The sequence below is a fragment of the Neophocaena asiaeorientalis genome, unplaced genomic scaffold (genome assembly GCF_003031525.2).
Source record: "Neophocaena asiaeorientalis asiaeorientalis breed wild unplaced genomic scaffold, Neophocaena_asiaeorientalis_V1.1 scaffold78, whole genome shotgun sequence".
Classification (NCBI taxonomy): domain Eukaryota; kingdom Metazoa; phylum Chordata; class Mammalia; order Artiodactyla; family Phocoenidae; genus Neophocaena; species Neophocaena asiaeorientalis.
Window position 1 is genome coordinate 6,501,639 of NW_020175018.1, and position 27,333 is coordinate 6,528,971.

At 52.5% G+C, this 27,333-nt stretch overlaps 1 protein-coding gene across 10 annotated transcripts in view; it reads right to left on the reverse strand.

Moving 5' to 3' along the window:
* Nucleotides 1-1,918: 1,918 nt before the first annotated feature.
* CDK5RAP2 (CDK5 regulatory subunit associated protein 2) overlaps nt 1,919-27,333 on the reverse strand; it is a 181,755-nt gene continuing 156,340 nt past the window's right edge. For 5 of the 10 annotated variants that reach the window (XM_024762304.1, XM_024762298.1, XM_024762301.1 and 2 more), the window contains 10 exons: nt 24,489-24,605; nt 22,171-22,360; nt 21,071-21,192; nt 19,749-19,997; nt 16,974-17,051; nt 15,680-15,945; nt 14,436-14,579; nt 6,289-6,415; nt 2,436-2,482; nt 1,919-2,006 (listed from right to left, as the gene is read on the reverse strand). In XM_024762304.1, coding sequence (XP_024618072.1) covers nt 1,935-2,006; nt 2,436-2,482; nt 6,289-6,415; nt 14,436-14,579; nt 15,680-15,945; nt 16,974-17,051; nt 19,749-19,997; nt 21,071-21,192; nt 22,171-22,360; nt 24,489-24,605 — 1,412 coding nt within the window. In that variant the 3' untranslated portion in view covers nt 1,919-1,934. The other 5 variants (XM_024762306.1, XM_024762307.1, XM_024762299.1 and 2 more) reach the window with 3 other exon arrangements.

Below are 27,333 nucleotides of genomic sequence, written 5' to 3' on the forward strand. Positions count from 1 at the left end.
TAGAGACCTGGAACAGAAGCGTCCAGACCCACTCGGGTCTGGATCCCGGCCTCCCGCTCCCTCCGCAGCGCCATGACAGGAACCCAAGCGCAGAAGGTCCTTACTGACCACGTACCCACCCGTCACTTGATGGGTAAGAGGAGGAGAGGTGCGGCCCTGGGATGACAGGCCCAGGCCGACTCCCAGCCCGGCCTCTGCTCCCCTACGCCCCCTGCCGCCAGCTGATGCAATCACATCACCTCAGGTCACCGTCGCGTCTCGGGAGCTGCAGGGGCAGCAGCGCAGAGCGGGTCGGGGTTTGGAAGGACAGGAGGGGTCAAGGCCCGGCCCTACCAACCACTCATAAGCTAAGGACCTTGGACGGGTCACTCGGCTGTCCGGTGAACACGGGAGTGGTCCTGACCTCCCCAGAGTCCCCACCTCCAGGGAGGTCACGGGGGTGGGGTGGGGAGCCCACAGACCGTGCCGGACTGAGCGATGGCGCCACGTCACTCCGCAACCCCACGGTGGGGGCAGATTCTTGAAGGACCACTCGAAGCTGCCTCGGCAAGCAAATGGTGGGAGAGCATTCCAGAGAGGGAGCATCCCGGGCCGAGGCTGGGACGCTCCCCGGAGCTGGAGTCAACGCAGTCTGCCTGGAGCGCGGAGGCAAGGGGGCGAGGCGAGGAGCAGACCGGGGCCCCGGGGACTTGTTAGGGGTGAGGGTGGGACGGCACGGTGGTCAGACCCGCTTCCTCTCTACACCTGGTCTGCTGCAGGACCAAGGAGGTACCAGCTGGGAAAGGAAAAGGAACCACAGAAAGGAGCCTGTGGCCAGAGACAGAGGTAAAGGGAGCAGAGACGAGGATCTCCAAGCGGTCCAAGCAGAGGGGGGACAAGGGAGTGAGCAGGCTGACGGACAGGAGGCGGTGGACAGAGGGCAGAATGTCAGCACGAGTGATGCATAGGGAGAGCAAACCAGGGTGGATGCAGAAAGGCCCAGGACGAGGGCAGGAAGAGGGACAGAGACCCAGTCAGGGTTCAAAATGCTCCCAGCTGTGGGCTGACAAACGAGGCCCCGCTGCCTGGCTGCTCAGTGGCTCCGAGGTGGTGGGCACGGGGCCGTGAGGCAGAGAGAGCAGAGCTGGGCGTGCAGCGTCGCGTCAGGGCATAGCCGGGGAGCCCCCCTCGGTCAGTGCCTCTTGGGGTGCCCTGGGCCAGTCTGCAGGCTCATGTGAACCCGGGGCCAAGCGCTACCCTGTTCACTTCTCAGGGACACTGTGAAGCTTGGGCAGGACAAATGCAGCTCAGGTGTGGCAAATGCACCAGGTGCAGCACAGTGCACCTGGAGGAAAGACCACCACCACCGTCAGGACACTGCGATGCCGAGTCCCCGCCCCAGGCCTCGCTGGGTCTTTCCCACGCTGGGCACGGCACCCCCGCTGGGCGCTGCTCCGGACGTCACCGTGCCGTCACTGTGCAGTGCCGAGGGCGCCCCAGGCACCCTGGCCACGCCACGTGGCGTCGTTCCTCTCTGGACACTGGGTGGCTCAGCCCAAAGCTCAGGCGACCTCTGAGGGCCACGCCAGTCCCAAGACCCCCAGGCTGTCCCGGGCTCTAGGCTCTGCACAAGATAACGGCATCACCAGGCTGAATGAGTCGTTTAATGAGCATCTTCCAGCTGCGGGGCCGGCTGAGCACCAAGCAAATCCGGGGGAGGCGGCGGGGGGAACGCGAGCCCACCCCGTGCCTGGGAGTAATGCCTCAGCTCCGCGCCGGCCCCGGACGTGAGAGGCCCGGCACCCGGAAGCTCCCACCCTATCTGACAACAACTCCACGCCAATCTTAAGGTGAAAGATAGGTCTCCTTTGGCCAGACAGCCCTTCTCCCCTCGATAAGCGGGAACCACGCTTGTAACAAAGAGACAGGACGAGCTAAGTGGGGAACCACGAGCTTTATTGGCTGAAAGTTCTCCTCAGGAGCCTGGCCTGCTGGGACTGGACGTTCCAGGATGGGCACTCCCGGGCCTAAGCTAGGAGAAGGGAGGGGAAAAAAATGAGAATTTTAGGTCCCACGGAGGGTCTCTGGAGTAAGATTACTGACAGAATTAATGGTGAGAATGCTATTATTCTGAAACTACTTTCAAAGACATACTGTTCGATCAGTAAATATTTATAGAACCAGATGATAATGAAATATTTATCAAACGCCTACTACGTGCCAGGCGTCGTTTGCTGTACTTCTCACTGGTAAGAAACAGCACCCCAGTAATTAGAACCACCATCAAAACCACGGCATATGATGAAACGAAACTTTCCATGCACTGCTGGCAGAAAAATACAACTGACAGAGGACACGTGACCGGGTTTCACCTTCAACTTCGTTTTTCAAAAGAAGTCATTGCCGGCCCCACACCCATTCCCATCCCCCAAATGGCTTTCTCAAAGGGGCATCACCTCCAGGTTTCCTCTGGCCTTCCGAAGGATTTTGTGTGTAACGACCACTAAGGAAAGAGCAAAGAACGGGATGATTAGACATAGATGCCCAGGAAGACAGTGTAAAAGCCAAATGCAGGGAGGAGCCCCCAAGCCCCACATGGTTCAGGCGTGTGGTCAGCCCTGTAGCATCCAGACCCAGACGTGTAAGGCCCCACCTGCCCCATCACACATCCCAGCATCAAATAACCCATCAGAGAGGGTGGACCAGAGACCCCTCCTCAAGTCCAGGCTAAGCCACAACCTCAGCGATACTAGAAGGCAGAGAGAGCGACACCACGTTATAGATGGAAACTGAGGCTCTGCAGGGCCAGTGGGACCCCCAGGGCCCGCCTCTGCGGGCTGGGCTCGTGGTGCCGGGCAGGCGAGAGGCCTGCACCTGACTAGGGCCCCTCAGCCCCCCGGAGAAGCAGCGCTGGGAAGGGGGTGCGCCCGCTCCAAGCAAACCCACACGTGAAGGCCAAGTCGAGGGTCGAGGGCACAGCAGTCCTCGGAGCGGGGGCCTGATGACGGGGAGGAGGACCAGACCATGGGTGTCTCTCTCCTGAGCTGCCCTCCAGTGGCCCCCTGGGCCAGGCACACTCTACCTGGACAGCAGCGGGCGGGGCGGGATGATCTCACAGGTCCCTGTGATCTGATGCCCTCCGAGCTGCGTGAGGCAGATCCCCAGCGCATCAGAACCCACGGGGCGGGGTGGGGGGGTGCCCGCTTTCAGGGCAGCAACTGTAAAGTAAGGTGGCTGCTTCCCTCAGTCCGTGTCTTGTCCAACAAACGCCAGCAGCAGCAGGAATGCCGCCACTGAGGGGAGATTGGCCCGATAAGGGATCCACCTTAAACAGGCTTTGGTGATGGCCAGGGACTCCGGCTACCCCCAGGGAGGACACACAGGCTTCTGGAACTGGGCCTTTGGCCAGTGGGGCCCCAGGCTGAGACAGTCTCCCTGTCGGTACACACGGCCCAGCTGCCCAATGGCTTATTCGGAATAGGTGCCATGTGGTGGCCTTGAGAAAATATTTCTTGCCTCACGTAAATTCCCATCTGGAGGTAACGAAGTCTGTTTGCAATCTGTGACACCGCGGGAGGGGACAGATGGTGTGGGCTTTGTTTTTAACTGGGCAGAGTGAATTTCAGAGGTGCCCACTGCCTCTCTGTGCCCTTCCCCAGCCCCACGCCGCAGGGCAGACATTCTTAAGCTGGGCCCAAGGCTATGTGTTGGAGCGTCCTAAATCCTCAGAAACCATGTGCAAATCTTTGTGTGTACAAGGATGCGTGCATCCTTCTGGGGAGAGAGGTCCCCTCTCCTGAGGTTCGCCAAGGAGCCTGTGACCCGGAAAAGATTCGGTACCATGGCTGTGGAGGTTAAAAATAATGTTAAAACAGTACTAAAAGTACGGAACGAGCTAAGTCTCACCTGGCGCAAGTGTGAAGGGGCCCCACTTCTGAACAGCACTGCCCACGTTCAGAGAGAGAAACTCCCACTGAGATGAGAAGCCCGAGGGACAAGGCGGGGAAGAGCTTGTCCCAAATCAAGGCTGGGCCCAGGCAGAGGCGTGACTAGAGCCCAGGTCTGTCTGACTCAGCACCTGCTCTTCCCACCTCAGCAGGGCACTGGCAAGGAAGACACCAGCCTCAGTGGTGTCCAGCGGTGACAGGTGGTTTGCCAGCTATGACTTCAGTGCACACCCCCCAGGGATTCCCATCTACAGGCGGGAAGTGAAGTGGGCGGTTCCAGGTCACGTGGAGAGGGTCTCACGGTCACCCTTTCCCTCGTCTCCCTGCGGACTCTGGGAGGAGCTGGAGTGTTCGCCTTGGCCTAGGCAGGCAGCGGCCCCAGGCCCTTGCTCTTCCTCGTCACCAGGCGGGGAAGGGAGAGGAGGGGACACTACCCAACTTCCACTCAGCCCCTTAGAGCCAGAGCAGACCCTGGGAGGCTGGCGGGGTTTGGGGTCTTTGGGGCAAGTCACAGGCCTGGCTCAGTCACCAGCTGTGCAAGCTTGGGCAAGCCCTCCCCTCAGCCCACGCCAACTCTGCCGGGCCTCGGAGGGAGATGCCGAGAGGGGGCACCGTCTTGAGCACGGGAGACGCTACGACACGTTTGAGGTCTTTCTGACTATTAAGGGTTTGCCACCACCTGAGTGCACAGAATTCAGTCTGACCTCATGGAATAAAGGAGTCAGAGAACTATCACTTATCGAGCACCCCTTCTGTCCCAGGAAGAGTACCAGAAAGTTGAGGTATCACTACCATCCCTCTTTTACAGAGGAGAAAACAGGGGCACTTTTTTATGAAGCTGTGATGAGAAATCCAGGCCCATCCGGCCAGTCCGAGTCCTCTGGAATTACCGTCTCCGGTTAGAGATAAGGAATCTAAAGCTCAGAGAGTTCAAGTCATTTATTCCAGGTCACGCAGGAGAGCGGAGATCTGAGCCGCGCTCACTGACGATGGCAGCCTCAGCGGCCCGGGACTCAGGGCTGGGTTCTGTCCTCTGCACCTGCCGTGGTAACTCACCCATCTGAACCTACTTCCGAAATACGCTCACCTGCAAACAGGGGTAACTTCATGCTCCCTGTGACTGCCTGGGACAACGGCTACAGGGCAACGCCAACGCCAAGCGCGCCAGTGTTCCCTGGACCTGGGGGCTGTACAGAAGCACTCTTCCCACCTCCTCAAGAGCCGCTCCCGGGGCCGGACCCACCTGGCCCACACTACCTCAGGCACGGCCTTGATGGCTCTCCCCGCACCCCGCCGCCTCCAGCGCTCCTCTTCTCTGCCAGTGGCTTGAACCCCCAGGTGGAACCCCACAGACACCCACCGGTCTGCCAGGGCCGCCTCCTCACCACCTTTCAGCCCCGCCCCGCCTCCCGGCCCCTCCGTGCTCAGCCAAGGGGACCTAACACACGACGGACGCTGTGAGCCCCACGGCTCCTTCTCGGGTCTGGTCCACAAGGCCCCTCGTGATTCAGGGATGTCAAGGGCCTGGCCACCCAAGGCCTGGCGGGGCCTGTGCTGCTAGGAGGCTCCGCCGCGCGCCTGAGGGCACGGGTGCCGGGGGCTGAAAGCGGGCAGGGTGTTTGCGCCTCTGAAGCCCCTGGGCCAGGGCTGGGGCCACCTGACAAGCGTTATTGGATGTCTCCGGCCTTGCGTTTCCGTGTCTGTCTAGGAGTGTCTTTCTCATATCGGTGCCCTCCTCTGGATCCCACCGCCCGGCCGTAGGCCCTCCTCACCTGCCTGGACCGGCCGCCAGCAAGCCCTTCTCGACGCCGATGGACAGTCCGCTTGGAGCGGCTCCCACCTGAGGCCTCTCACGCGGCGGCCCCGGTGCCCCAGGCCCCTCCCACCTCCACCTGCCACGGGCAGCTCCAACTCCAGCAACATGAGCTGCTGTCGGCTTTCCTCACAGGCAGTCTCACTCCCTGTCCCTCTGCCCTTGCCCACACTGTGTCCCCCGTCCACCTGACCAACACCGACTCCTCCTTGAAGACTCAGGTCAGGTGTCTCTTCGTCCAAGAAGGCACCTCCCAGGACAGAGCGACCCCCTCCCCATCCCACCTCAGTGCTCCCTGTGCCCCTACACGTGTATGTTCCCATCACTGCACGCCACACACCTGCCTCCCCAGGGAGGTGACAGTCCCTGGCACGGAGCGGCCCCTCCACAGAGGTCTGTTAAGGGAATTCATCTGTCTGGGCGGGTCAGGATGGGTGAAGTATGAAATGAAGCCCATAAGCAGGAGGTGTGAGGACAACCCAGGGCTGGGGTTTTAGTCCTCAGAGGCAGGCAGTGGTCAGCCGTGGTGGCCGCCGCCCAGCTACTCACGCTGGTCAAAGATGACTTTCTCCTGGCTCTTGCTCAGCTGCAACAGCTTCATGGTGTTTTGCAACTTCTTTTCTTGTTCAAACAATTTTTTATGTAGTTTGCTGATCTCTGCCTTCAACTCTCCAGTCTAAAGAGAAAGGGAATTAGAAAAATGAACACGGAATATAAACGTCAGATCACAGAGGAAGAATTACAAAACCACGTAAAAAGTGCTCAACCTTACAAACAAAGGTATCTGAATAAAAACCAGAAGCCTAGTTTTCTAGGCTTGCTCTGCTGGTCAGATGGCGGGGAGGGTGTGGGCAAAGCCCTCTCACGACTGCTGGTGGAGCTGTGCACTGGCACAGCCCAGGTGGAGCCACGCCCGGCGAGATGCAGCAGAATGTAAAACGTGCTCAACCCTCTGACCCAGCAATTCTACACTTGGGCGTCCACCCCAAGGAATGGTAACGCAGGCACGAGAAGACGCCTGTGCACCAGGATGTCCACCTCAGCACTGCTCACAGCAGGACAGAAAAAAAAAACAGCTGATTTGTTTCAATGGGGAATTAGGTAACTCAACTACGGTACTTACGTACTATGGAATGATTCTGCAGCTATTAAAAATGATGCTGTAGAACTTCATTTATTGACATTGAAAGATGATCGTAATCAGGGCCCAAAGTGCCCAACAGCTATTGTGCGTCACGCACTCCTGTCCCGTAAAACGGAACACATATATTTCTATCCATAGGTGTGTATATCAAGATGTCTAAACTATTTGATGAGAGAGACATCACGAAAATGTTTATAGTGTTTTAGTTCTGAGAGATGGGATCTGGAATAATCATTTTCTTAATTTATCAGCATTGAGGTTTTTTTTCCCAAATACTATAATGCTGGTATTTTTTTAATGCTTAAATCTTTTTTTTTTTAATTGGAGTATAACTGTTTTACAACGTTGTATTAGTGTCTGCTGTACAATGAAGTGAATCAGCTGTATGTATACCTATATCCCCTCCCTCTTGGGCCTCCCTCCCTCCCTCCCACCTATGTCATCACAGAGCCCTGAGCTGAGCTTCTTGTGCTATACAGCAGGGTTCCCACTAGCTGTCTACTTTACACAAAGAGAATATAAAGGTATTATTAGGGGAGTATGATCTATTAGGAGAACCTGTTTTGATTTTCCAGAGGTGAGGAGAGTGGATGGGTGGCAAAACTAGAGTCCCCAGACCCCTGAAGTGAAAATGTGAACACCATCGCGGCTGTCTTAACCAGTCTCCACTGAACTAGTTCACGGGGTTAAGGACACTCCCTTTCTCATAAAATATCTGGACTGTGAGATACCCCGGCACATGCCCCCCTGTGCTGCACTGAAATACCTCTGCTCCCAAGAGGGGAGATGTTGGGCTGTCAGCTTACGAAGAGCCACTTTAGTTTGTCCCCAAACTTGTTTATGGCTGTTGTACTTGTAATCAGTTATATGATTTAATTAAGTATTAAGCAAACCTATGAAATATTGTGTATGAAAAGAGAAAACCGGTTGAATGAAAACTAACATATGTTTCAGGAAACACTTGATAAAGACGAGTCGCTAAAAAAACCACATTTCTGGCAAATTAGGTGTGGGTGAATAAAAGATGTGGGAGGAACACAGTCTAGAAGGATTCTATATTCAAATTGCTTTGCAAGTGCCTAAGTTTTTTCTTCATCTTAAAGAAACGCAAATTGGAAGTGACAGACATACATTATGGATATAGTTTATGAAAGAAAGAAGATGTGGAGCTTCAATCAGCAGACCCATATTCAAAGAAAAGGCCCTGGCCCTACCTCAAAAGAGTGGCCAATGAATGTACATTTAACTGTTTTAAGTTAAACTGAAATGTTTAAGGTATGTATCATTTTTTGATTCCCTACTTTAACCTACTTTTAAGATTAACCAATTGTGTCGGCTACAAGGACTTCAACTGTGCTTCCAAAACAGATCCTAATTTAAACATAAGGTTTTCTTTGATTCTTCCTCAAGCTGAGAGCCCAGAGACTTGTGTTCTGGTGGTGGCTTTGTAGGCCACACATTCTGGGACAAAGTCACTCTACATTCAGAGCCTTAGGTCCGCATCTGTAAAGCAGGGATGATGCCTGACCCTCCTGTCACACTGCAGTACAGTGAGACTCAGATGAGAGGATGCCTGGAGACAGGGAGAATGATTATTGCTCACCTCGCCTGGCTAACCTCTATTGCTCTTTCTAAAGTCAGCTCAGGCATGACCCCCTCCAGGTCTCCTTCAGACCCTTCTCTACCAGGAGTCTAGGTTGGTTACTGCTCCTTTGGGCGCCCATCGTGCCCAGTGCTTCCTCTAACGTTGCCCATTTCATGGTGGATTATAACTGGTCATTTACTTGTTTGCTTCCCCTCCTAGACTACAAGCTCCCTGAGGGCAGAACTCAATTCTTCCCTCTGACCCCCAGCGTCTGCCATGGAGTAGGTGCTGTGAGACCATCTGTCAAGTGGTGGGTTCACCTGTGCTCTCAAAACACCCTGAACGCCCTGAATTCTATCTGGCACTGCGGACGAGGAATTTTAATTATTTATGTGTCTGCTGTTCCTCTGAACTTAAAATCTTCATTGTTACAGGGTGAAGACACCATGGTAAAAACAGCAGGGCTCCAGACCCCAGCTCCGATGCTTCTAGCCGTTAAGATGATGGAGCGAGGGAGTTTCAGTTCTTACTTCCAGAAAATGGGAATAATACTACTTAACCCTCTGAAGGCTCCCGTAAGGGATAAAAGGAGTTGCTGAGTGTATAGCAGAGTACCTGACACCCAGCAGGAGCTCAACAGAGCAACTCTTCCTCAGGGCCACAGAGCTGAGCTCAGGGCTGGGACTTAACTTACTCATGAGTGTGCTGCCCGACTTCTGGAACTGTGTTTTTTTGTTTTTTTTTTTTGGTTGGTTGTTTTGTTTTGTCAAATGAAAAATCTCAAACATTTACAAAAGTAGAAAGAATAAGATGATGAACCACCGGTTTCAGCAGCTATCAAATCATGGCCAAACTTGTTTCATCTATATCCCTGCCCATCCTCACCCTAAAATTATTTTTAAAATCAATCCTAGAAGCCAATCATATTTCATCCATAAAATATTTTAGTACATAGCTCTAGAAGAAAAAGATTCTTTAAAAAAAAAAACAAAAACCAGGCTTCCCTGGTGGAGCAGTGCTTGAGAGTCCGCCTGCCGATGTAGGATGTCATTATCACATCTAAAATAATGAGAATGAGTGCTTAGTATCACCGACTAGATGTCAGTAGATACATTGCCCGGATTGCATCATAATTTTATAATTTTTTTTTAAACAACTGGTTTGATTCAGCGTCCGAATAAACGCCACGTTTTGCATTTGACTGTTAATGTCTCCAGTTCCTTTTAATCCAGTGGGTCTCAGAGCTACCAAGAAGACTTGTAAAAAACAGACCACTGGGGCCACTCCCAGACTTTCTGATTCAGTAGGTCTGGGGTGAGGTCTGAAAATCTGCCTTTCCAAGTGTCCAGATGATGCTGGTTCTAACAGTCCAGGGACCATAATCTGAGAACCACTGTAAATCTGCAAGTTTCATTCTCTCTTTTCTCTCTTTTTTCTTAGGATGAAAAGATGTTCTATGCTCATACTGTACATTTCCTGCCCCAGACCTAGAATCAAGCCATTTCTCCAAGGAGTCCTCGTTCCTTTTAGTAAGAAAAGGTATTTAGAAACCATAATTTGGCACCAGAGGTGCTCACTGGCACTGGATTGGACATTTTTACAGCCTTTTAAGTAAAAAGAACTAGTTAATTTTTAAAATAGAAAATACATCATGAGTTCATACTGGTATTTCCAATTCAAATGAGGGATTACAGGATTTTTACTTCTTTGATTTTTTTTATTTGTATCTCTTCCCTGACGGTAAAAATTTCAACATAATAAGTTATTTGTTTTATCCTATGATAAAATTTAATAATTCCAAAACATACATACAAATATCATTACTAACAATATAATCACTGAAAACAGGTAAAAAAATGTTGGCAGTTCTTTTTGCCCACTAGGAATACATAGTCAAATTATTGTGTTTTAGTCACTGAAATGTTTCCTCTTATTTTTTTTTTTCTTCTTTTTTTTGGCCATGCCGTGCGGCTTGCAGGATCTTAGTTCCCCGACCAGGGATCGAACCTGTGCCCCCTGCAGCGGAAGTACGGAGCCCTAACCACTGGACCGCCAGGGAAGTCCTGAAATGTCCCCTCTTTGTGTGGTTATGTCTCCGATGCTATACACAGGAAAGTTGGTTTGTTTCATCTTGTTACGAATTTTTAAAAATTGCTTTTTTCCCCACTTGGATTTATTTTTATTTATAATTATGTAAAGCATTTATACAGTTTCAAAGACAAATTTATGAAACAAGGTCAATTCAGAGAAGTCTACCCTCTATCCCTGTCCTTCCATCCTCTTCCTTCCCACCCCTACATGTAGACTGTCCTTCCACTTAAAAACATTTTTATAAATGAATATGTGTACATGTTTGTATCTCTCCCCACAACTTTCTTAGATAAACTGGTATATATGATATACACTTTCCAGAGTAGTCCCAGGGACTGACTGCAGGAGATGCAAAAGGCAATGTAATGACACTCAGAGAAAACACCAGGTAGTAAAAAACCACTGGAGCTGCTGGTGGAAACTTGGAAGTCTGCTTTGCACAGATGTCACACCAAGAAAAAGGCACTGTCTGAAACGAAGACAGGGACAGAAGAGTGGCTAGAAAGAGGCTAGAGGCAATTTAACACCACACAGGGGTCTGTGTGCACCGGCAGCCACACCAGAGCAACCCCAAGGTCCTTTCTCTGGCTCTAAAATTCTGTGCTGCTAAAGGGAGCATAATCAATTACCCGAGAAACCCTCGGAAATAAGGGGCAAATCATCACAAGCACGGACCAGTCCCTAGACTAATTTGCTAGCGGGGGAGATCAATGTGACTCTAATCTGTATTTATACACACTCACATAATAGAAACAAGAACTGCATTCCATCTATGTAACAGACATTACTATGTACTGAGGTCAAAAACACTACATCAAGGGTGAAATGTTTAGTTCAGACACATGCTTTAAAAATCATCATACGGGCAAGTACCAGTTTGGGAGGATGAAAGGAAATTACTCATTCATTCATTCAAAAATATGAACAAAATAGACATGGCCCCTCATGGAAAACAGAGGGGCACAGACATTAAACAGACAAGTGTGTAATTATAACTTGTGATAATTATATTAAACATTAAACAGACAAGTGTGTAATTATAACTTGTGATAATTATATTAAACATTAAACAGACAAGTGTGTAATTATAACTTGTGATAAGGGCTAGGATGAAGCAGAAGAGGATGCTATGATAAAGTGACCGGGAACCCTCTCTGACCTTGAAGTAACATTTAAGCTGAGACCTGAGAGGTGAGAAGGAGCCAGTCGGCCAGGAGAGAGCACCTGTGTCTTCTGGGCTCAAGATGGAAGACAGCTTGGTGGGTTAGGAGGAAAGGCAAGGTCAGTGTGGGGCTGGAACCCAGTGGGCCGCCCTTCCTCTCCAACACGCCGTCTTCCACTCCGTGTACAGATTTCCCTGCACAATGACTGCTCGTGTACTTGCCCGAGTTTACGGCACCAAACTTCCTCCCCAGGATCCCAAGACAGAAACCTAAGCACAGGCTCAGCAGAACCTTCCGAGGTGAGAGAGCTGCTTCACTGCTACTTCTTTGCCATGGTTGGGAGATCTGAGAGCTGTCAGAGGGGTGAACTAGATGAGTGATGACGTGGAATGCACATTTCCCTTCTGCCTTCCTGATGGCCTTTGGTAAAAATTTATAGGTTAGATAAAGGGGGAAATATCTATCAGGCCACCAAGCAAAGAGCTCTAACTCTTCCTTAACAAGTAGGCTCCTTCTTCCAGGGAGGTCTCCCTGATTATCAGAGCAGGTGCTCACCTTGTCATAATACGACATGTTTCCCACACACACACACAGACCCGGGGCACAGGCTCTGCTCTGCACCATGACAGATGGGGATGCAGAACTCAGAGAAAACACCAGGTAGTAAAAAACCACTGGAGCTGCTGGTGGAAACTTGGAAGTCTGCTTTGCACAGATGTCACACCAAGAAAAAGGCACTGTCTGAAACGAAGACAGGGACAGAAGAGTGGCTAGAAAGAGGCTAGAGGCAATTTAACACCACACAGGGGTCTGTGTGCACCGGCAGCCACACCAGAGCAACCCCAAGGTCCTTTCTCTGGCTCTAAAATTCTGTGCTGCTAAAGGGAGCATAATCAATTACCCGAGAAACCCTCGGAAATAAGGGGCAAATCATCACAAGCACGGACCAGTCCCTAGACTAATTTGCTAGCGGGGGAGATCAATGTGACTCTAATCTGTATTTATACACACTCACATAATAGAAACAAGAACTGCATTCCATCTATGTAACAGACATTACTATGTACTGAGGTCAAAAACACTACATCAAGGGTGAAATGTTTAGTTCAGACACATGCTTTAAAAATCATCATACGGGCAAGTACCAGTTTGGGAGGATGAAAGGAAATTACTCATTCATTCATTCAAAAATATGAACAAAATAGACATGGCCCCTCATGGAAAACAGAGGGGCACAGACATTAAACAGACAAGTGTGTAATTATAACTTGTGATAATTATATTAAACATTAAACAGACAAGTGTGTAATTATAACTTGTGATAAGGGCTAGGATGAAGCAGAAGAGGATGCTATGATAAAGTGACCGGGAACCCTCTCTGACCTTGAAGTAACATTTAAGCTGAGACCTGAGAGGTGAGAAGGAGCCAGTCGGCCAGGAGAGAGCACCTGTGTCTTCTGGGCTCAAGATGGAAGACAGCTTGGTGGGTTAGGAGGAAAGGCAAGGTCAGTGTGGGGCTGGAACCCAGTGGGCCGCCCTTCCTCTCCAACACGCCGTCTTCCACTCCGTGTACAGATTTCCCTGCACAATGACTGCTCGTGTACTTGCCCGAGTTTACGGCACCAAACTTCCTCCCCAGGATCCCAAGACAGAAACCTAAGCACAGGCTCAGCAGAACCTTCCGAGGTGAGAGAGCTGCTTCACTGCTACTTCTTTGCCATGGTTGGGAGATCTGAGAGCTGTCAGAGGGGTGAACTAGATGAGTGATGACGTGGAATGCACATTTCCCTTCTGCCTTCCTGATGGCCTTTGGTAAAAATTTATAGGTTAGATAAAGGGGGAAATATCTATCAGGCCACCAAGCAAAGAGCTCTAACTCTTCCTTAACAAGTAGGCTCCTTCTTCCAGGGAGGTCTCCCTGATTATCAGAGCAGGTGCTCACCTTGTCATAATACGACATGTTTCCCACACACACACACAGACCCGGGGCACAGGCTCTGCTCTGCACCATGACAGATGGGGATGCAGATGGAGATGGGAGCAACCGTTCTTATTTCAGTCATGTTCAAGTTACTGCAACGTCTAGCTTTTAAGGGAAATTTCAATGGTTTTGTAATAAATGATTTTGTTTGGTTAAAAAAAAAAAAAGTAGTTTCTAAGTAGTTAAAATAGATTTACAAACCCCACTAAAATAGGATGCTGAAAGCTATCGAAAGGGATCAGACAGTCCAGGGAAAGGCAACAGAAATGAAAGATATTCTGAGCAGAATGGAATGACCTAGTCCACGAGGAAAACCTGGGACTTAAAGCCTATAAATCAAAGCCTGTCCTTGGGATTCAACACCTGCGCCTTCAAAGCCAGCTCTGCACCCTTGAGTACGCGCCTCACTCCCCGAACCTCAGTTTCCTGACGTGTAGAACATGGACAGGGTTTCCCTCAACAACGATGTGCTGGCGGTGGGGACACGGTCGGGTCCAGGCGGCAGGCCAAGCTTGCAGGGCCCCAGGGGATCAGGTCAGAACCGGCCTGGAGCAGCCAGCACGGTGTCAGACATGTCACTCGAACAACGTGGCGCCCTCCCTGTCCCCCGCCACCTTCCCCAAACTGAGGGCACACCAGCTGGAGGCCAGGTCCCGGGCTGGACACGGAGAAGCCTGAGACACAGGCCCCAGCGGCATCCTCGAGCCTCTGCACCCACGTGCCACCACCCACCTGTTCACAGTGGAGCGTGCACTGGCCACTGGTGGGCAGTGAGACCCTCCAGAGGAGCGTCAGTAACCTCGAGGCCTCATCCAGGGTCAGCCTGGCTGCGCCGACACCGGTGACGAAGCTGCTCAGGGGCGCCGAGTGTGGACGCTGCGTGGGGGGATGAGAAGGCTGTTACGTGCGGTCTTGAAAAAGATTATGGACGAGCCGGCTTTAACGGGCAGCATAAATCCCCAGACCGCAGGGCCTGTGCTCCGCACGCCAGGCAAGCGCCTACTGCCGGGCGACACCAATTCATTGTTCTTAAAGACGGTGACTTATAGATTATGAGAGAACTTCGGTGGTGACGTTAGCCCGGGCAGTAAGCATGATTAATGGCCACCTGAGTTCACTCCATTTACTGTGCCAAGAAGAGGGTCCCCGCAGCCACGGAGCCTCTCCGGAAGGTGAACGACGCCAACGGCAAGCGACGCGACACGAATGTCTCCCCTGGAGTCTGCGTGGCGCCGGCGGGAGGCGGAGGTGCCCGCACAGGTGAGGGGGGTGACCTGCAACGCTCTTCAGGGAGCAGGATGACGGAGACAGAGAGCGCCTTGGCGGACAGAGACCTGGGTTCAAATCCGACCGCTCTGAGCTACTCTCCCTCAGCACCTGCACAGCGGGAACGACATCACCCACTGTAAAGGCTGCTCTGGGATGAAAGCAAATACGATCCTAAAAGGTCCTGTGCAAGAACAGCGGCCGCCAACCATCTTGAGGCAGCTGCAGGACGGCTCGCGGCAGCAAGCGCATCACAGATGGCAGCGTGGGGGACCAGACCACACGCCGCGTGAGGACCAGGACCTCAGGCACCCCGTTCACCACAGCAGCCCCAGAGCCTGAGCACGGAGGCCGGGAGGGCGACGGACAGGTGACTGGGTGGGAGAAGGGATGGACACACTGCAGGACTGAAGGATAGAGGGATGGAGGAGACACTGGACAGGCCGTGGAGGGGCAGTGCGGCGGAGCCCAGCGAAGCGACCGCGGTGACACAGGCACAGACCTCAGCAGGTGTCCCTCCCGCAGAACAAGCGGCAGCCTTGCAGCCCGGACCCGACCTCATGAGTTTCATGCGCGATGCTCCCTGGCCCCTCTTCCCAGGGCCTTACTGAGGACTCGTGAGCCCCTCGCCCCCGGTGCCCTCGGCCAACACCTTCCACCTCCTGCCCCGCTGTGCGTCCCTCTCCCTCCAGCTCTGTCGCTCAGGTTACCTTTGCTGCCAGCTCTTGACTCGTGGGGCTGGGAGCCTCTTGGATCTGAACGTCCATCTCGGCGAGGAGCTTCTGGCCCCGGCCAATCTGCTCGCACAAGGCACCGTAGTCCTCAATCAGGCCCAGGACGTGGCAGCCACTCTTGCTGGCCCACAGGCGGTGGCCAGGGACCAGGCGGCACACGTTTGAGGCGCTGGTGATCGAGCTGCCACTGTCGCAGGAGAGGGTGTCCATGTCATTTCCAGAGAGTGGAGGAGTCTCTGAAGCTACAGAACGAGAAGGAAGATATCGGACCTACCTGGGGCGGCACCCGGCATTCGATGAGCCGCGTTCAACGACGTCTAGCCAGCCAGGAGGGCTAAGAGCCCTCAGGCCCAAATGCCACCTGACAGCCCCAAGGGGAAAGAGGCCTGGAGCCAGGACCTCAGTCTGTGTATTACCCGCCATAGGCTTATTCATCCTGTGGGAGAAGCTCATTTCAATCCAACCAACACCGGCTCTGCAGAAGAGCCCTGACGCACACAGACGAGTCAAGCCTGGGCCTGCGCTTCAGGGGCCCCCGGTCTAATCGGAACACAGATGCCACGTGGGAGGTGTAACAGCGTGACGACAAAGAGCCGGAGCTCGGTGGACAGAATAATCAAGCCTCTGTGCGGGAAGGGAGATCAGGGACGGCTTCTTAGAAGAAGCGACAATTGCGCTGGGCTGAATGGGTAGCAAGAATTATGCTACACAGAGGTAAAAGCCTGCCGCTTTCCACCTTTGGATCAACAGAAGCACGGATGGATAATTTGGACCGGGGCCATCAGGAAAGACATTTCCCTGGGCAGTTTGCATTCAGGATGAGTCTTCGGGAAGCAGCAGGATTTTCACGGGCACAGAAGTGGGCAAAGTCGGTCTGGCAAAGGCGGGGGCCACGCTGCACAGTCCCAGTGACAGGGAAGTGCAGGCCCAACTGCAGGATGGCTTGACCCATCCGTGTGGCACCAGGAGGCCAGAGGGGTGTGGCTGGACGGGCCCACTCGGACTGGATGCTGCAGGGCCTTGAAAGCCACGATAAGGCAGTCACACTTTAACCCAGGGCAACAGGGAGCGAAACCAATGATGTCGCTAAGTCGGTAACACCTGGGCTTGGAGAACGAGATTGCCAGCTGGAAATGCTGAGAACACAAACCCCCAAATCCTGCCAAATACCCTGCTGAGTTGGGACCAGGGACCCCCCCTTTCCTCCAATTTAAAAAGTCCCACTGCCAAACCCAACTGTGCCATAGCTACCCAGACTCTAGCTTTGTACCTGATCCTGGTGGCACTGCTGGGGTGGAATCAAACAGATCATATGAATTGTCAGCTGCCACGGGACACTTGTCACCATCTACAAAATGCAAAATAAGGGAAATAAACCATCAAACGTTTTAGTTTCACTCTCACCAGCATCTGAGAGAGAACTGAATGAAAACACAGTGAAGTTCCAGACACACAAGCATTCATTCAGACGCTCACTGGGCATCTCTCCCGCCAGGCCCTGCGCGGGACACGGGGGATACAGAGTGAGCAGGCCCGGCTGCCTCCCCGGAAGGACCCGCTTGTCCAGACAAGTAAACAAGCTGTTTCCCCTCAGGGGTCAGGGCTAAGGGAGGGAGGCACAGGGGCTGTGGGAGCTCAAGTGAGGGGGTAACCCGAGGAGGGACAGAAATGTAGGCAGAGGAAGGAGCAGATGCCAAGGCACAGAGGAGGGAGCCCTCATGACACATTCAGGGAGCATGAAGTGGGGGACGTCAGGCGGGACGATGTCAGGCTGAGACCTGTTTTGGGCTGGAGGAGTGAGGCTGGAGGCGGCTGCAGTAACCCACATAAGACAGAAGAGTGACCCGAAGTAGGATTTGGGAGGTGATGTGTTCGAGACAATGTAAGGAGGCAAAACCAGGCATATGCGGCACGAGATGACGGGCCACGTTCTATAATTCAGGAAAGCACTTTCACATCTGAACGCTCAGTAGCTCGGGGGCAGGATGGCACTGTAATTGAGGCTTCCTGGAAAAGGAGACCAATGGGCAGAGACAGGAAGTGATCTGCCCAGCATCACCCAGAGTGTCCGTGGCAGAGAGGGGACTGTGTCCAGGCCTCAAGGTGTCCTGCCCAGCTTGCTCCCCACCCAGGCCCCTCCGAAGAGTGCACTTCAACTTTGGGGCCAAGGCGCCCGGGGGGTCAGCTCTGTGGAGCTGGCCCGAGAGTGATCACTTCCTGCAAAAACAGCAGTCTTTAGGCCAGAACTTTCAGGCAGCTGCATTTAAATATTGTCCTGAAAAGTCCTGTGCAAAGGAAGAAGTGCTGCTGCCTACTGTATAATTCTAATCTTCACTTGAGGAAACTGGAAAACTTCTCCACGGAGACGGCGCTGTGAATTTTGAGCACATTCTCCTAGATGCCTCTTTGGAGACCGCCCCCCGCCCCACCCCAGGGCTGACCCTGGACAAATTTCAAAAACAGGCAAAGGCTGTTCGACGGCCTCGCTTCAGCTGCCCCAAAGCTCCTTCCTGGGCGCCCCAGTCACTGAACTCTTCTCCCTGCTTCAATCTCCCTAGCTCACACCGACAACCTCGGTCCCATCTCCTCAAAGCCCTAAGAAGGGCCAGGAGCAGAGCAGACCCCTATTTAAATACGGCAAGGCCCACTGCCGATGTATCCCCTGTGCAGAGGGCGGCAGTAGGGCCCCTTCCCAGCCCTGTGAGGTTCCCCCTGCAGGATTTTATCCTAAGGATACTGTTTAACAGAAAAAGCGTGTTAACGCTGATGTCTATTAAAGCTCCGAATCACGAGACCACTTTAACAATCATCAGGGTAATGGTTTAGTGACTGACAATCACCTGAAAACAATAATTAGGAAGCCCGTGAGGAACACGGGGAAACGTTTATGATGTAATGTTGGGCACAAACAAAGAAAGGACACAGAATGGCCCCAAAACCAATTTGAACATTATAAATTCACGCCTACATTTGATTACCAAATGAAGAGACACACACAAAGCCAAAAATTATTATTTTGTAACCATGAAGGATTTTTTTTTTTTTTCCCATATCGTCTCATCATCTTTTTTGGTTCAAATTTTAAAATCCTTACCAAGGAGAAACCCATGAGCGAGCCACTGTAAGTTCCAGAGCTGGGTGACCAGGTGCTCTTTGAGAGATTTCAATTTTTTTAATTAAAGGCGACAGATGTAATTCCCAATCTAAGTAAAGGTAAGTCCAAACTTTTCTACACTACTTGTTTATAAAGTCTGCTGGCATTCCTTGTCCCCTGGATGCACACACCCATCCACCTGGGCATTGGGATGATGACCCCCAGACACCAGGGCTCCTGAAGGCCAGGTGTTACTTCAGACACAGCGCTGGACCCGGAGCTGGAAATGATTTCTAGCTCCAGCTCCGCCACCTACTTGCTGTGTCACTTTGGGCAAGTCCAGTGCCCTCTCTGGGTTTTAGTTCCTTCATCCAAAGAGCAAAGATGATGGCCTGGCTGACTGATTTGAGGCCTGGCCACCTGCCGGTTTACGCCCGGCCCTATGCAGGAGTCGGGCAGACGAGGCCCAGTCTGTCCTCCTTCTGCTCCCTACACAGCCTCTGCAGGGCTAGACGATAAAGCCAGAGGTAAACGCCAAACTGAACCAGTTTTCAAACCTGCCGGGAAGATTTTGAGATCCTGAGACGCTGACAACCGGAGGAAGAGGTGAAGATGCTCTTTTAAAGGCAGTTAAGAGGGACTGAAAAGGATTTTCAGCAGTAGGTCATGTGGACAGGACTAAGGGGGTGGCAGACAGCAGGACTGGAGGCGATAAGGGCGCTGGAAGCCCAGACCCCACTGCCCTGAGAATCAGCGGGCCCCACAGACGACACCGTTTTGCCAAAGGTGACAGCTACTCAGCAGTCAGGTCCCAAGCTCCCAGGGTACACGGCGCGTCTGCTGTCAGTGAGAAGACACCTCCATGGGGCAAGGGCGGGATTCAGAAGCTCACACGTGCCGCACAGACGCGCAGGGCTGCATTTCAAACAGTGAGGCGAGGCAGGGCAGTACCGGGCTTGTCCAGCTGCTGGGGCCGCTCGGGGACAGACAGGGTCTGGAGAGCCAAAGTGGGATCTGCCTCCTGGGCCTTCTCCCCGCCCCGTGCCAGCTGCTCCTCCAGCCTGCTCTGCAGCGTGCTGTTGGTTTCGATGCTCCTTTCCAGCTGCGCCCGCAGAGCCTGGATCTCTGTCAGGAGGCCGTGCAGGTGGCCGAAAGGGTCCCGCCCCCTCCAGCCTTCTCCCGATGCCTCTGCCCTGGTCTCTGCAAACACAAGCAAAGGGAAGCCTCGACACTGTCAACCGCCAGAGGGTCAGCCACCGAAGACAAGTGACGGCGCTTTCGACCCGCTGCCATCACCACCCTCCCCCGCCTAAGACCTCGGTGCCATGGAACGTAACAACTCGACCTGAAAAACAAAAGTACTCGCAGACTTAATTGCTGCTATTCCACAGGCTAAGTAAGAGCTGGAAATTAATTTTCGCTTCTGGCCATAAAGGCCTGACAAATTGCACACCAAACCCTGAAATTCTGTCTAGTAGTAATAAAATCTATTTGGGCTGGAATTATATAATGAAAGGGCCGATTTTAAGAGCCACGGTATATTTAAAAGACACAACAGCAAGAATAAGAAAACCAACCTGAGGAGAAAATGAGAGCTGAGAGGTGACCCTTTTCTAGATAAACTTTCAATAGGGAGAAACCATCTGGAAAATTAGTTGCGGAAAAAAAAAAAAAGAAAAAGAAAAAAACCCCACCACACCTCAAAACGGATTCTAAAACATTAGAGTTTACAGTCAAGTCGCTGTGATCTGGTATCTCTCTAGGATACAGTGAGGCCCAGGGCCAGCAACCATCTCTATCAGCACGTAGTAGGTGCTCCATAATTGCCTGCTGAATGAATGGGCAATACAAAAACAAACATACACTGGCAGGAAAATTATCATAAAAGTGATTTCTTGAGTGTCTACTACGTGCCAGGTACTGTGCTAGGACGCTCTTAATAAATGATTTCATTTAATTTTCACAACTGTACACAACAGAGATTAGTAGACATGTTTTACAGAGGAAGGAGCAGGCCCAAAGGGATGAGGTGACCTGTGGAAGGCATACACTGGGACGCGAGGCCGTGAGAACCCAGACTGCCGTTCACCGGACTCCTGAGCCTAAGTCCTTCCATGTTTCCCGCTGCCACTTGAGAAGAAGGGTGGCCCAGAGAGCCTGCCTCAGCATCGATCTACTCTACCCTGGAGGCAAGCTTGGGGTTTCAGAACAGCGTTTCAGGAAAGAGGGCAGCCCGCCGTCCGGGGGAGCTCACAGGCCAGAGCACCCAGTACCTTGCAGCCTCCTGTGCTCTTCATCCAGCTTCTCGTACACCTTCAGCTCCACCCGGAGGGACTGCAGTAGCTTGTCGTTCTGTGTGAGCAGCTGCCGCCTCACCTTCACCTCCTCCTGCACCCTGGAAAGGCCCCGGCGCCATGGGAGCAGAGGTTATTCTCACGCAGGGGCTTACTGGACCCACAGGGCAGGCAATTCCACCGTCAGCCAGAGAGTGTGGACAAGAGTGACAGCACGGGGAGGAGTACCCCTCACAGCTCTGCTTCCCGAGGGCTCCTCCAGGCCCAGCCCTTTACAGACGTGATCTCACGTCATCTTCACAGACACCCTAAAAGGCATGTGCTCTCTAATCCCCAATTCACGGATATGAGGAAGTGAAGCTCATAAGGTTATGTCTCACCCAGGGGTGCAGAACGCAGGAGAGAAGCCAGCACTGTGTGATGGTGAAGACAGTGACCTTGCAAATCACTGCACCACCCGGGGGAAGTGAGGGCGAGGTCACGAACTAAAGGTGCGGGGCGTCCGGAGTGCTGACAGAACCGCCGAAACACGTGGGACGAGACGGGAGTCTCCGGGGGACCGCAGAGGGCAGTCAGCGTGATGCGCTCACAGCCTAAGGCAGACTCCCGCACGCCTCTGTGCAGAAACTCCCGTGGCTTCCTGAGTCACTCGGCGTGAAAACCGAGGTCCTCACCAGGCCTCGGGGTCCTGCGGGGCTCGGCCTCCAGTCACCTCCGTGTCCTCCTCTACCTCGGCCTCTCCTCTAGCTGCACTGAGCCCTGGCTCTGCCCTGCACAGGCCAAGGACACCCTGCCTCGGGGCCCTGACCCTTTCCAAGGAAAAGGATCTTCCCCCAGGATCTGCAGAGCTCACGCCCTCACGGCCTCCAGGTGGCCACTCAGATGGCATCCTTTCAGAGAGGCCGGCCCTGAACCACCATGGATAAAACAAGCAATCCGCCCCCAGGCCCTGTCCCCCATCCTCAGATGACTTCGCTCCTCGTATTTTATTCCCACCTGACATGCCACGTGTTGTGTGCTTCGTGTCCGTCCCCGGGCACCGGGCAGGGCCGGCAGGTCCGGGGCACCCTGACCCCTACCTGCTCAGCTCACTGCGGCTGTGGAAGACCTCCCGGAGCAGCCGCTGGTTCTGACTCTCCTTCTCGTCCACCTCCCTCTGCAGTCTGTCGTTCTCCACCCTCACACAGGCGAACTCCCGCTGAAGGTGCTCCAGGCCGGCGGTCTTCCTGGAGAGGGACTCGCGCAATTTCTCATTCTCCTTCTGTTTATCTGCGTGCACAAAAAAGCACCAATGAGAGGAGACACCATTTGCTTTTTCCACCCTTATTATGCAAATACGGCGCTTCGGCTGGAGCGCTCAGAGAATACAAAAGAGAACGAGATTTCATCTGGCATTTATGATTGTGACATTCCAATTATCTCCTGCATTTTGGGCAGATAAATCTGTCAACATCTAGGGTGCAGATTAAACATCACTGGGATGAAATGGGCCCGTTTAGTCTTCTACTAAATAATGGGCCATGCAAACCTAGCTACTTTGCCTTCACAGAGCAAACAGTGGGTAGAAATTAAAGACAGAGGCAAGAAACAGGGCCCCGAACTCTGGCGACGGGTGTTGGGAAAGTCCGGAAGCCTCCCAAGGAGGCCAGCAGGGCTGTGCGGACAGCAACCCAGCCGTCACTCTCAGGCCATGAGGCCAGCACGCCTGCTGAGGGATGAGGAACACGGGGGCACGGGGACCAATGGTCAAGGGCACAGCCTGGAGGCAGAGGGGCACGTTGGAGTGAGGCTCTTCCATTTACTCAAGAGTACCCCATACTCTTGTGGGGTCGCTGACTCCACAACCTTGAGCCAGGCTCTTCACTCCTCTGTGCCTCAGTTTCCTCATATGTGTGGCCGGGAGTAGTAACTGAGTCACTACATGTAAGGGCTCCGCACAGGGCCTCACAGCACGCTGAAGGCTGCCAGCACTCCGGCAGGCTGTTAGCCGTGCTGGTGGCGGTAACAGCTGACGTCGCCGCCGTGCTCACTGCAGTCATTACCTTAGCGCCTCCCCATGTGTCACCCTACTTGCTCTTCAGAGCACACCTCCATGTAGGTACTTTTGTACTCCCCATTTTCCACACAGGAAACTAAGGATCAAAAAGCGTAAGAATTCACCACCTCCATGTAGGTACTTTTGTACTCCCCATTTTCCACACAGGAAACTAAGGATCAAAAAGCGTAAGACTTCACCGAAGTCACATAGCCAGTAAGTGGCAGAACCAGGATTCAGACCCAGGTTTTCTGATTCTACTCTTAACCCCGGCATGATCATCTCCGAGCAAGCTTTCTCCTCTTCCCTCAGACTGCAGCCATGCTAAGCCTCCTATAACTCCTGACTGGTCCAGACTCCCCCCCATCCCTCGCCCCCGCCAGCCTCTAACCCTCGGGCCTCTGTCCTCTCTCTTCTATTTAAAATGCCCTGGCTCTTCTAACCTTAGGTCCCTCAGCGAACCCCTACTAGTGCTCCAGACTCAGCTCTTAAAGACCGGCCTCCCCTGGGTCAGGATGCTTTCTCCGGGGTCCTGCGCCCCCTGAGCCTTTATCACGGCTAATCCTCACCCTGGTCTGCCATGGGTTGCCTGGCTCTCTCTCCCATCAGACCATGAACCCCCGAGGGAAGGAACCGGGTCTCGCTCAATTCTGTATCAGAATCTACACAGGCTGTGATACAGAAGAGGAACCAGGAAGTGTTTGCTGAATGAATGAATGAATGAATGGATATCTGCAGAAGGCCCCGTTTCATCTCTTAAGCCAGAATCGGCATCAGTATCCTCTAGTGAAAGTGGGATACACGGGCCCAAGTCCCAGCTGCACCACCTTCTGGCTCTGTGGCCGCAGGGCAGTCAATTCCCCAGGCCTCAGTTTCTCACCTGTAAAACAGGACTAACAATAACGTCATCCCAGAAACATTTTAAGTGAAAGCTCTTTGTGGGTTGAGCTCCAAACAGACGGAATTAAAAGAAGCGTCTTTAAAATACTGGAGAAACTTGCCTGACGGCAGGAAATCTCTGAAATTTGGGGAGCAATGTTCTTCCAGCCCTTCTCTCCCATTGTGAACTAAGCCAAGCTGAGAGGTGGCTGCACAGAGGGGAGGGTGACAAGTAAAGAAAGTAACACTTACTAAGCCCCTGTCAGAGGCACCAGGCTGCAGGCTTGACAGCGCTAAGTTGTCACAACAGCCCTCTGAGGCCTTCCTACTTTACAGCTAAAACATACTGGGGTTCAGGGAGGTTACGTGACCCGCCCAAAGTCACAGGGCCACAGGACTTGGTCTCACTCCAGCGCCTGCATTCTTTCCACGCCACGGAGGGCTGTGGAGCTCCAGGCTGCGGACGGCTCCTCCAGTTTTTACCTCTGGATCCTTTAGCGAGCATTGCATTGAGGGCCTCGTTCTGCTTCCTCAGGAAACATATTTCTGATGTCAGAGAATTATGTAGCTCTGGACCATAAGCAAAAATGTTTGAAGAACCTATAAAAACACACATAAATAGTAATTGATAGTCAGTCTCCAGGCCCGTACGGATGGAACTTTTTGGAAAACAGTTTTAAATAGTGAGGAAACACAACACACAACGAAAATTACTCCTGTGAACTATCTAAGGTACCACCAGAGCCCAAAGGGAGACGAGAGGAAGCCTGAAAGAGACGGAGGAGACTCCCCACATCCTACCCGGCCTCGGGGTGAACAAAGGAGAACCGGGCTGGCAGGGCGGGTGACAGTCTTAACCTCCACGATTTCCCTCCTGAGGTCCAAACCCTCAGGGGACCTCTCCACTGAGGCTCCGGTCCACTCTTCACCTTTCCCCCCAACCCTTCCAATCCCGCCCTCTCTCCTGTTTCCTGCCGGTGTAGACGGTCTCGCCTCTATCCCTAACCGGAGCCGGAAACCTGGGAGCCAGACTAAAGGCCTCTATTCCACTGCCCAGTCAGGCAATCATGACTGCTGACTCTTCCTCCAAAATGCCTCAGATGCTGGCCCCCTCTTTTCTGCCCCTGTAGTTCAGCCTTATGCCTTGCCCCGTTGCCTCTGCCAATGAGCTTATCATCCTAAACACGGTCCATTCAGGTTTTTTTCTGCTCAAAAATCCGTGATGGCCCCACCATCACGTATTTGTGTTTGGTTGTGTGATTGGCAAAAGACAATCACACAACCAAACACAAGGTCCAAACTTCAGATCTCTATTATTTAGCTCGAATCTCAAGGCCTACACCCCACTCCCTCTCACACTAGACCCTGGTGCCCTCAAACGCAGCCAAACTGAGCCATGCGTGCTCCAAACACACACCACACACACGGTCACACACCTCACTGGCTTTACAGGATGAGGTATTCCCTTTGCCTAGAACGTCTATCACCTTCTTCACCTGTCAAAATCACACTCACCTTTCAACTCGTAGCTCGTACTCACTGCCCCGAAGTGTAGACTAAAAAGACCAGGCTCTAAAGCTAGACAGACTGGGTCTGAGGAAACTTACAAACTCTGACCGGTCTCCTTATCTGTAAATACCTGCCCCGGGTCCTGTCTATCTCCTGAAATCCTAGCCCTCCCTCCGGCCGGGCAGCTCCCTTGACACGCCACCTCGGCACTGCCCATGCTCTGAACTTTCTTCGGCTGCACCATGTATGATGTTCATGTTCACAGCGACCCCTGGAGGGCACTCGCTGTGTGCAAGGCACTTTCCACACTTGGCAGGCGGATGCTTCCCGGCCTTCCTTACTGGTGGAGTCTACCACACCGCAGAGCCCAAATGCCAGACACCTGCTCTTCCAGTCCGGCTAGAACACGGTCACGTGCCACTTCTGGTCGATGAAACTTGACAGGAAACCTGCTGGGAGCTTCTGGGAAAGCTTTTCCACCCGGATGAAAAAAGAAGGACGGGCAGGAGCACATGCCACCCTCTTCTTAACCTGCTCTGGACCCCGTCCTGAGAGGAGGGGATGCTGCAGCCGCCACAGGTACTAACCCCGTGCCCGGCTACCAACCAATCAGACTTCAGACCTGCCTTAGAAACGCCTGCCTCTGGATTTCTTGTTATGTACGAAGACATAAATCCCCATCGCTTACACCAGTTTTTACTAATTTTACTGTTATCTGCAGCTGAAAGCATCCTGATACACAACTGAGGACCTGTAATATCCAAACTCCCTCTAAGGAAGGTATGGTATTGTGTCTCCCGGAAGCCAGAATTCATTCTCTTTCCACTCTACAAGCACTACCTTTTTCTCATGCTAACGATTCACTGATTACAACGTCATATGTTTTTTTTTTTATTCACGTATCTCTCTCCCCACTATCCTCCTCCACTCTCCCCTATGAACTCTGGTGTCTTTCCAGAGACACCTGGGTTTGAACCGTGGCTCCGGCTTCTTAGTAGCTGCACGATCTCAGGCACGTCACATAACGTCCCTAAAGCCTCTATTAACTCAATAAAAATGGTGGATGGATGTTATTGTTACTGCTGTTACCATTTGTCAATACACCACTGACGACAGGCTGGAGCCAAACGAAGACCGAAGAGCAACCTGGGTGAACAGGAACAATTCTGCAGAAGTCTCCGGCAACCACAGCTAAGGGGCTCACTTTTCAAAGGGATCATCAGGCCGAGGAACAGTTCCTGACAAAGCCCGAGCTAGCAGGGCCCACTTCGGATGCTATGAGGCCCATCTTTCCTCTGAACATCATCACTATAAGCTTGTATAACCGGTGACAAGCCGGAAGATGTAACACATAAGATGACAGTTTTTAACAATGTTCCACCTCAACATTACAAGGAGCCATGCCTTTCTCAAACCTGCTCCTGAGATGAACATTTCACAGCAGGAGGGAGGCAGAACCACTATTATTTCTTTGTCTTTTCAGGGATTGTGACAACATGGTGAGAACAGCACGTCTTCCCACCAGCATAAATACTTTATGAATGCCTTTTGTGAACCTTCCCATCAGAGTGAATTGCTCTCCGGAGCAATTGTCTGCTCCACTGTAGCTGGTGGCCATTTGAGCCCCCAAATAATTCTATAATTGGATTTGTCAGGGAAAATGTAAAACAGAATGAATCTAATTCAGGCATTACCAAGAGTGACTGTGATGGGCCCAGGCGTGTATTTCTTTCCTGTGTTTGATGTGACTAATAACTCAGATTAATCAATTTCCCTGGGAGTATGAGGGAGAGGAGGGGGAGGAGGCCGCGGGGAGGGG